This window comes from Takifugu rubripes, chromosome 7 (assembly GCF_901000725.2).
Source record: "Takifugu rubripes chromosome 7, fTakRub1.2, whole genome shotgun sequence".
NCBI classification, from domain to species: Eukaryota; Metazoa; Chordata; class Actinopteri; order Tetraodontiformes; family Tetraodontidae; genus Takifugu; species Takifugu rubripes.
In genome coordinates, this window is record NC_042291.1 from 1859299 (window position 1) to 1869561 (window position 10263).

At 40.9% G+C, this 10263-nt stretch overlaps 2 protein-coding genes across 2 annotated transcripts in view; both read right to left on the reverse strand.

Annotated features, from left to right (window-relative positions):
• Positions 1–920: 920 nt before the first annotated feature.
• Positions 921–4222, reverse strand: mrps15 (mitochondrial ribosomal protein S15). The gene is made up of 8 exons (XM_011605079.2): positions 3952–4222; positions 2849–2905; positions 2698–2773; positions 2560–2608; positions 2328–2412; positions 2186–2244; positions 1611–1802; positions 921–1454 (listed from the first exon to the last, which is right to left on the reverse strand). Exons 1-8 carry the CDS (start codon positions 4085–4087, stop codon positions 1359–1361), a joined length of 750 nt encoding a protein of 249 aa, XP_011603381.1. The 5' UTR covers positions 4088–4222; the 3' UTR covers positions 921–1358.
• Positions 4223–4763: 541 nt separating this feature from the next.
• The window catches only part of csf3r (colony stimulating factor 3 receptor), a 22318-nt gene continuing 16818 nt past the window's right edge, over positions 4764–10263 (reverse strand). The window contains exons 6-18 of the mRNA XM_011605080.2: positions 9671–9800; positions 9408–9568; positions 8749–8912; positions 8497–8647; positions 8184–8260; positions 7864–8071; positions 7590–7778; positions 7374–7475; positions 6980–7126; positions 6751–6891; positions 6560–6650; positions 6388–6466; positions 4764–5854 (exon numbers count right to left, since the gene is read on the reverse strand). Of these exons, the coding sequence (XP_011603382.2) occupies positions 5393–5854; positions 6388–6466; positions 6560–6650; positions 6751–6891; positions 6980–7126; positions 7374–7475; positions 7590–7778; positions 7864–8071; positions 8184–8260; positions 8497–8647; positions 8749–8912; positions 9408–9568; positions 9671–9800 (2102 nt within the window). The 3' untranslated portion in view covers positions 4764–5392. The remainder of the gene's footprint in view (positions 5855–6387; positions 6467–6559; positions 6651–6750; positions 6892–6979; positions 7127–7373; positions 7476–7589; positions 7779–7863; positions 8072–8183; positions 8261–8496; positions 8648–8748; positions 8913–9407; positions 9569–9670; positions 9801–10263) is intronic.

Consider the following 10263-nt stretch of genomic DNA (forward strand, 5'->3'; position numbering starts at 1 on the left):
AATCAGCTTCGGCAATGTTACAGGATTTATTTTCGTCCAGTAAGGCATTTATTTATCACCAAGATCTCCTGTTGATGAGGAGAGATTGGACCAGCAGCTTCCCAGTAGGGGTCAGGTCTGGACTGAACCATTTCTTAACAAGCTTAATCCTGAGATATGGAAGAGGAACGCCCATTGATGGAATAACCTGGTCATTCGGCATCTTCACAAAGTCGGCTGAACTGAGTCTTTTGGCATGTTTCCGGACCTGGACACTGGGCAACTCCAGATCACAGCACCACCACGCCAGGCTTGTAAGGCCACCACTAATCCACCTATGGGGGGGTCTCTTCTTACCCTCAACCCCATCACTCTGGATCAGGGTGGACCTAGACTGGTCAGACCACCTGATCATCTTCCATTCTCCAGAGACTTTTCCCTGATTAGTGGTTTTGTAAGGCTTCACAGCTGGTCCGGTTTAGTTCCTTCAGAATGTGTGTGGAAACGCTTTTACTTTCATGACCAAACAGCCCTGAGTTCTAATGTTTTCCTACGATTTGGCATGCATTTATATGACAGAGATTATCATCATTCAGGCATTTTTTTTCAGATACGTTCCTTTCTTCCAGTTTTTAATAACGTATTGGATGGTTCTCAACCCAGGTTTAGTCCTTTCTGCAGTCTGCTAGATGCAGGCCAGTGATTTCACCCTTCTCAAGCAGACCGTCATTTCCACAACCACAGGATGCATCTTTCGAGACTGTTGACGAAATGCGAAGCGACTCATTTCATCAGTTGGGGTTAAATAACTTGTTTCTAGCTGAAAGATAATCGTCCCTGCAGCAGTTATCCAATAGGAGGCCATTTCCTGTTTGCGTAATTAAATCCACATTGTGCTGCAACCTCAACAACCTGAAAATAAACCACCTTCAACACCACTGCTAGAATGGCTTTTTATTGTTAAATCATCTGTTGTGGTTTAACAACTTTAACTAATGAACTGTTAGTCACTAATGCTATACAATATGATCAAGCAACCCTAAATATAGCATTGTGGGAGCATTGGGTCGCATCACAAATATGGAACAAATGACGTCAAATACCGAGAAGAACAGACACATTTAATAGCACTTTATCAGATGTGCATTTGTGACACTTTATGTCTAATTTGAGTTTGGTTAAAGCCTCAAAGTTGGTAATTATTAACATAAGAGCTGTGGGTTGCTGACTTCCCTATTTTTTTCAATCCTATATAACATCAGGAACCTGTGTGGATAACTAACATCATGATGACATTTTCAACAAATTAACTTTAGTTGCATGCCTCAGTAGAGTTTTACAAATAACACGTTTGGTTAAATTTATCTGTAAATTGTGTTTCACTGGCTCAAAGTTGTTTCTGTGTTTTTGGATGCTAAATGTTGCTTCATCTTCTTCCTCTGCTCGGCTTTCTGCTTCTGCACTGCTTTGAAGACCTGAGAAGAGACAGAGGTTAAATGAGCGTTGGTGGAAGCGCGACATCACGCTGCCAGAAGCCGTTAGCCTGTAGATGGAGGTGGTCCAGGTCTAACAGGCCAGACAGCATTTTTTAATGTAAAGGACGACTTCTTCAGACGACTGGGGAACTCTACCTTGATGCAGAAGGCTTTCTTGGCCTGCCAGCGTCGAGTGGCCCGTCTGTAATACTCAGGGGGGAAGGTGTAAGTGATGCCAAGCTGTTCGCACACTCGCTCAAAAGCGCTGTATCGAACCAACCTCAGCTTTTTTAAAAGTTTTTTCCTTTTGTCGATGGCCATGAGCATGCGTCTCTTGTTAGCTTTATCCTGCAATAGAAGCATAGAAAAAATTGAATCCTGGACTCTGTGTGATTCAACCAGACTCTTAAGGGTCACTTTGGATCGACCCGGCGCACGGGGATAGTAGCACATTACAAAGATCTGTCTCTCTGACCATTTCATGTAGCGTGGAAATTTCCGATTGCTACTACACCGCACATATTTTTGTTAAATGTGGGGGAGTACACAGGAAATCCTGTAGCACATACATGTCTCGAACAAGAGAAGTGGAGAGGAAATGAAGAGAGAGATGCACGCACACATGACAGGGCTGTGGCTGCAGCCAACGCGCCTGTCATCTGACAAATCATCGCAGAAGATCACAAGATGTTGATTGGCCGATAACGCTGACTCTACTTCTCTTCACTCACCTTGTGATTTTTTTGCAGATGTTCCTGGTAGTTTCGGATCCGTGCAGTCAAAGTAGCAACTGAGCGGGGAAGTGAAAAGAGGGAGTGAGCGGCCTCACAGCGATGGACAGGATATTCATTTAAAAGATCCGTGAAAACACACCTTGGACTTCCATTGAGCTGCGGTCGTTCTCATCCCTCTGGACTTTTGAAATGAGTTGTTCTGTTTTCAGCTGCAGCTTCTCACGCTAGAGACAGAGAATATTTAACAACCTCATGAATATTGTATAAATGGCAACTATGGGAATGTATCACACCAGTTGAAGTTATTGTCTGCTCATAATAGCCCAGGAGAAAAGAAGATAAAACAGGGGAAGGTTATAAAAAAGACTCACGTGAGAGGCAAGCTCCAAAGAAAGAAGTCTTTTGATGATGTCATCTGTCCTGTTCCCCAAAAAACCATCAGTGTCAAAAAGAAAATATTCTCTATCACTTAAACACACTGATGGTGCATTATCAGAATCCCTACTTACGTTTGAGCCATTGGCACAGCTGCGTAATCCAACTTGAGCATTGTTGGAGGAAGATCACTGAGCTGGCTCTGAGGAACTGGAGATAATAAAGTTAATATTAGTTTGAAAGTTACCATAAATCAAACATGGTTTGGGTATCAAACGGGCATACCTGTCCTCTTTTTCTTCACGGCTCGAGCATAATGTCTCACAGGAGTTGGAAGTGCAACTGACATTGGGGGGGAAAAAACATTAGCATCAACCAAGGATGGATACATCGTGTTATAAAAGCCAGCAACAACAGCTCCTGACATAAAGGAGGACACAGCTCTACACACAAATATTAATTTGCTAAACATGTAAAATGACCACGGCTGATTTGCTCGTAGAAGGTGCAAATAGAGACCCGTCGTAAAGAGCTCAAGACTTGTGTCCAGTTTTGTTAAAGCTGCAACGCAAGTTGCCATCCCAGATATTTAACTTCCAGGTTTGCTAAACTCACTCCAAATTTCTTTAAAGCACAGTAAAGACCTTGGAAATATGGCAGAAAACTCAAAGCATTTACAAAATGACACCTCTACTTAATGGTGGTTCAGCACAGCTGTATAAAATCCCACTGTGCATTTCTGACACTTTACATTACTTTAATAATCGCAGATACAGTAGTTGAAGCAGTAAATTTAACTATTGGTGAGAGCAAGATACAAGAGGTTGTCCTAAACGTCCCTTTTCTCTGTCCTTCACATCCACTGCGAGGGATTTTATTCCTCCAGAGACTGGACATAAAACAAATCACAATCTTGAGCACATTACAAGTAATGACAAGGTTTATATAGTATAAAATAGCATTCTTCCCATGTAAGACAAGGGGAGGATAAAGCAACGGAGACCTTTTTATTGCCTGCACCACATTTGCATTAAGTACTTTAGGTTTAGTTTAGATAAGGACGTCAAAAGATAACTACAAGTCAGGTTGCAGCCTTTGATATGCTAAACCACAAATATCATCATTTACTTCTTTAAAACCAATCAGATCTGTGCCACACATCTATTATATACTACCGTATTCACCAATGTAATAATATAATATTTAAAAACATCATCCTTACAGAAAACGTAAAGTGAATGCAGGCTAAACTATTAGCATGTTGTCTGATCCAAGTCCCCACTGCTGGTGTAATCTAACTAATTACCATGAATCACACAAACACTTGGACTAGACAATGGACTGGATGGAGACGTTAGTCAGGGACAACCTGTCCAGGTTCCACTTACCACCGACTCCTGGGCCCAACAACGCAGAGCTGCAGCTCCAGGATTTCGCTGCTAAAACAGGAGATACTGAGCAGCTTTCTCGTAAAATGCCTGTCGAACATTTCACAAAAGCTCTAATGGCCACGTTTTGGAACATTGTTTTCGGAATAGTCAAGCACTATTACATTAGTTGCCTAAAAACGGTTGAAAGTAACTACTTGTGATTGTAATACACGACCCCTACATATGCGCCGCCATTTTGACTAGGCTAAACTAGCCGAATGCAGATGGCAGTGGGACACGTTGAAGGCTTCGAAAACGATCCCCGATCACATCGATACTAGTTGAAGTCGTAGCTAGCTACGGCAGCCGATTGAAAATTTTTCCCTTTCTGACAAGAAATGGAGCTACTTATTCTTCAAATTCAAATTAATTACATAATCAATAATTATGCAGAGTTACCAAATCAAATTTCTTATTAGGTAATATGATAATTATAGTAAAATAAGACTTAGATGTTTCAGGTCTTCAAATACAATCTTCTCCACAGTGGTAAATACTGTAAATACTGTATGTTACACAAATGTGGGTCTGACCTATGTGGACGTGGGAAAACTTCATGAAGACTGACAAAAGCTATGCTTATTCATAAAGGAAGAACAGAACACTTGAGGATGAGGATTTGTGCTACATAAAACAATTAAAATGGAAGAGATTGGTTTGATTAATAAATGATTAAATACATAGATTATAAACATTCAGCTTAGAAACACATGAAATAACATGGGAAATGGTTACGGGTCATTTTAGACCCATGTTGTGCATTAGAGGGGTAGTGATATAAAAAGTGTTTTTATTTAAAATGTAAAAAAGAAAAATATACAAGAATGAATTATGATCAAAAACAAGTTAATTGAGGAATACCTGGAATGCTGAGTAATAAAATTAATTCATTGCAAAGATAAAGCAAATAAAAACTCAGTCGGGTCACTTTAGACCCCCAAACTATTAATAAAATTTAGGAAAACATTTATCTTTATTTTGTGTCTAAAGTGAATTAATAAGTAAAATAATCCATGTTTTCTCAAAAGAGAGTAATTTCAAGGACCACGTACAAGCACATATGTTATATATTAACACACACACACACACACGCACTTAAATTGAGTCATATCTTTTCATGATAAGATGTAAAACAGATTTTGTTTTTACAGTAAAGGCAACAGTTTGTATATACGTACCGTAGGTATGGATGGGTTACCGAGAAATGTGTTTTTCTTTCTTTAAATTTGATGTAACATATTTACAAAGCGCAGTTAGACAAAAAGAATAATACGTTGCATGATTTTTTTTCGATTAAATCTATAGCAAGCATTTATTACTATGTCCTATGACAGATCAACCTTAATCAGACTTGGTTTAAATCTACATACACAATGCTTCTATAATCAATGAAATATGTCTATTCCTTCTGCACCTGATTCATGGCAAGAGCCCGTAGAAAAGGAAAATCATCCCATGGAATTTCTGTGTCTGCTTCCTCTCTCACAAAATCATTGCAAGGGCCAAAAAAACACTGCTTTTCTGAAATCCCATCATTGTCTGCATTCTGGTAACACTGTGGAGTGAAGGGTTCTTCAGGTGTCAAAAGCGGCTGCGTGGACTCAGAACGCAAGTAGGCAGGAGATGTTTTCATTGTCGGGCTGTTGCATGGACTGCCGAAGGCCACTGTAGCGTATGGAGCTGAGTACTGGGGGATGAATGGTGACCCACAGATGGACTCTCCAAGGTCACTGGTGTCTTCTGCATTGCTTAGCCACACATCGTCATCCTCTTTACTGGATTTCTGAGAGATGTCCAGGAAGCTGAGGTGGGAAATATATTCTGGATTGGGCTCCTCATTCTCTGAGGTAAAATGGGTGTCCTGCAAAAGGATGAAGCAAATATTCAATAATGTCTTTTAAAAAGTCCTTCAGCCTCAGAATAAGGACAAATGCCAACATTCTACATGTATCTGATTCTTACAGGTATGTGTCAATGTAATGCAGTGAAAATATAACAGCGATAACCTGAATTAAAATACACCATCCTTTGGACCCATTCAGCGCGCAGGATATGAATATAACCAGCCATTGAAGACATTTATTTTAAGATTATGTAGTGAAAAACCAACATATGAATTAAGACATATGAGCTATGAAATAGATAAAGTAGGTAAGGTACAAACACGTTTTTTTAATTAGTATTTTTCATTGTTTTTTGTGTCTTCTTACCACACTTTTACTATTTTCTGACTTAAACTATGCATAATCATTGCTCCAATGCACCTCGTTTGCTAAATACTTAATTGCACCCGTACAAAGTGTAGTAATTATACTCTACTTTAAATTGGACAGTTTTATTCTGATTATTACAACTAAGGGGAGGTGAAGAAGGAGGAGCACTATTATAAAGCACCTGGGTTGATTCTGATGACCATCTCTTGATGCTGCTGTTGGCTGGATCTGGAACAACTGGCCAGAAATGCACTTTAACCCTACAAAGGGAAGGTCAATTGATGATTCAAATATGCGCACTGAGGATGAATCATACATTAATCCAAATGGTTAACAAGCAGCAGTGGTCTCACCATATGTGGCTGGAGAAATGTATCGCAATAATGATGAAAGCTGTCAGTGCCACTCCAAAAGACAATGTTACACTAATCACAGTAACAACATCTGAAAACAGATCAAGATTTTGAATCACAAAGCTTCTCTGGAGAATAACACACTGACATGCTGGGCGTCATTGGTTCTGACCGAATGATATAATACCAACCATAGGGGTCGACTTGAAAATAGATTCTTGACCCATTCAGGCTTCCACCGTATGTGCTGACCATCATAAAAGCTTCATACACAAGCTCACTGTCCAGGTTTTCTAGGACGAGCCTCCTTTCCTGTAGGTCAGCGGTCACAACTGAGGGAAAAGTTACAAGTCAGACATAGGAATACATTTTAAAAAGTTGGGTGTTGCACCTTTGAGCTGTATCAGATCTTAAATTTACCGTTCACGGGTCCTTTCTTATTCCAGTAGAAGATCTTGTAGCTCTGAATTATTCCATTCCTTTGTTCAACTGGTATTTCATCCCATTTAAATTCAATGCTTGACTTCCAGGTCTTTGTACTTTGCATTTTTGGAACCACAGAAGGAGCTTTAAAAAAAGACAAAGACTGAAGTATGGGCCTTTGTAAATCGCCCCGCAATCACAGCTTTATTCCGCATAAATCAGTTCTATCCACACGGGGGCGCCATTTCGCCACACTGTGGTTTGCACACGTCACATGTCTTCCTACTTACTCGTCTTCCTACTAGTAAATTCTCCCTCCAAAGTTAATGCGGCTCAGACTTCAAATCTTTGTCTGAGATTTGTGCGATCCTCTCTGTCTCTGGCAACTTACCCTTTTGCCTTGAGTAGGCATGAGCAGTCTGAGGAAGGCCAATCCAACCCTTAAACCGAGGATACACAGAGATCCCATAGGGCTTGTAGGGCTCAAAGCTGCCTATCGAGGAGGGTTAAGGAAATGTCAGTTACGCTTTCAGGCAGAGGAGTAACACATTTTCCTATATAGTCCTCAGGATTTGGATAAAAACGCATAAACGACAATAAAGCATACCTTTTAAAACAAGGCTCGTCTGGTTTCTATCAGTTATTTCAAACTGGGTGACAGAAATATTTGCATTTAACAAAGGTCTCCATTCCACTATGAATCCTTTTAAATCAGGGGAAACCATACTCTGCCACTGGACCGTCAGAGCTCCGTCGTCATCAGGAGTGACCAAGACGTTTGATAATGCCGTATGAACTACAGAAATAAAACACATTGCATGCATTTTTGTTTTAAAAAAACAATTACATTTTAAGGTACTTGTGCCAAATCAAAGCTGTACCTTTAGGATCGAGTATGTGAACTTTAGTAGGCTTGGATTTCCCAGCTCTATTTACAGCATTCAAATACAGCTTTGCTGGTTTAGCGGGAAGCTGAAAAGTACAGTAATTCCCGCGTGTGGAGCACAGCTGTTCTCTTTCACCTGACTGCGTCTGCGCTGACACGACGTAAGATACATTCTGGCTGTTGGCACGAAACCATTTGGAGGCCTGACAGGAAGAAAAAGAAAAAGTTGGGGTACATTTTCAAGGTTGACCATAGAGTTTTGATCAGCGAATATGTGGTACCACGAAAGCCCACAAACTTGTCTTGTGTGCGTACCTTCCAAAACAAGTGGACTTGTTTTGTCACGTGATCCCCTGAACGCTTCATCCACCACTCGAGGTATCCAGAAGGAGCTGAAATAAAACACAAAATTAAACTTTTTGGGGGGAGGACACAAGAAAAGCGTATGGATTCACCGACAGACTGTGGGGAAGAACTCAATACATCAATTCGGTGTGTGTTATTAGGGAAAAGCAAGCGGAGATGTGGAACATGACATTAGCATATATTGAAAGGAGCTGGAAACGGAAGAAAAGGCAACAGATTGGAAAATGTCTGAGAGTGATTGTGCGACTGTGAATTGATCTACCTCTCTCCAAGGTGACTCCAGGCTGGCTGCGGCTCCATTCACTCCAGGGGCTCTCCTTGTATCTGACTCGGACTTGGACAACATACTGAGTGCCATGGAGCAGGCGGCACTGGTCTAGAAGTCCTCTCTGCTCTGTTGGCCTAAACAGGGTCTAAACACATGCTGATATTGATCTCACAAGGCTTGTTTCTGGCCACAGCGTCACATCTGGTCAACTGGTTTCCAGTTGATTTGGTAAGGAAATGCACTGACTGGTTTGCTGATCCATTGGCTGCTGCCTGCAGTTTTCACACGGAGCTCCAGGTCCATGGAAGAGGGGCGCATCCAGGCCTGTTGAGGAGATAAGCTCCACCACAGGGTCAGGCAGCCGTGCACTTTAGCTTGGATCTTCTTAATCACGGGTGGGTCAAATTTAGCTGGTGGGAAAAAGGAGGGATTCAGAAATGACCACTGAGCTATTTTTAGAAGATAATCTAACCACATTTGGTTATTTTAAATGCATAAAAATGGCTAGCATATCTAGTGACTATACTAATGCTTATTTAACATGTAATAAGACAGTAAATAAAGGCTAACAGACAAAATTCACATTGATTTACAGAATCCAAAATAATGTGTGGTAATTCCACGGTAATATAACATAGAGGTAACACATTAAAATCAGATTCTAATAGGATGAGAATGAGGACATGGCCATGTTTTAAACTTCATTTTCTTGTTTCCTAATTAAAAAGATTAGTTAATTAAGCAACAAAGTGAAAAGAAGTATATGATTAAAATAAAATACTAATCAGCAGCCAGGAGTTTCCAGCCTTATCAGCTACTAAAGGGAAATTGGATTTTCATTGGGAAGAAACCCAAACTATTCCCCACCCAAGAGCTCATTCAGGGCTGTGTCCTTTCTTTCCTACCTGCGCTGACAGGCTCCAAAGTAATGGGCAGCGAGGTCGCAGTGCCCAGCTCATTCACTGCTTTTACATATATTTCCATTTCAGAGAAGAGGGTGATCCCCAAGCGTGGGACGGTATAGTGATCGAGTCCAGGCGGCACGTCGTAAGAGTAGTTCCTATCCCTGCAACACAACGATAGTGAGGCAGGCGAGATGTTCTTTACTTCCTAGGACACGTTTCAGCCTTTCACTGCTGAGTGGATGGAGGAGATAAAGGTGCTCTACCAGTTCTCAGTGTGGAGGACGTAGCTCGTGGGCAGGAGGGGCTCCCTCTGCCCGGGCTCCCAGCGACAGCTCATCGTTCCGGTCGTCAGGTTGGTCTGGCAGCTGAGGTTTTGGGGCGACTCAGGTGGATCTGAAATAAATGTAAAAAAAAAATAAAAAATCTGATTCATTTAAATAAATCAATAATAATCATGTCTGCAGAGGAGGGTTATTGGATGCCTCCACATAGATGAACGATGTCAATAAAGCCACATTTACTTGAAAGTGTTAGGGTCGCTTAGGGGCTTCAGAATGAATTAGTCGGTCGCCATGGTAACATACTAACCCTGCCTGGAAGCAGGGTTTGTTTTTTAATTAAAGTTAAAACACGCTGACAATAAGCAAGTTTCATTTTTAGCTGCTACCACGTCCATTTTTACATGGACCGAATAATTATCCCCCCCCCCCAAAAAAAAAGTTTGTTATATCTAGATAACGAAATAAATGAATGTGTTATCGCGAGAAAACAGACTTGTCTATTCTGGGATAATGAAACAATTAGTCGTTATCGGAAGAAAACGGCAGCAAACTGTTTGTCAACTGCTGTTGCCATG

Bases quoted from the DNA above. Each gene is read 5' to 3' on its own strand.
- mrps15 (XM_011605079.2), bottom strand. From the start codon at position 4,087: ATGTTCCAAAACGTGGCCATTAGAGCTTTTGTGAAATGTTCGACAGGC. The intron at 2,774-2,848 runs GTATGCCCGTTT...TATTATCTCCAG, and splicing joins CGTGAAGAAAAAGAGGACAG to TTCCTCAGAGCCAGCTCAGT. The intron at 1,803-2,185 runs GTGAGTGAAGAG...CTTCTATTGCAG, and splicing joins ATCTGCAAAAAAATCACAAG to GATAAAGCTAACAAGAGACG.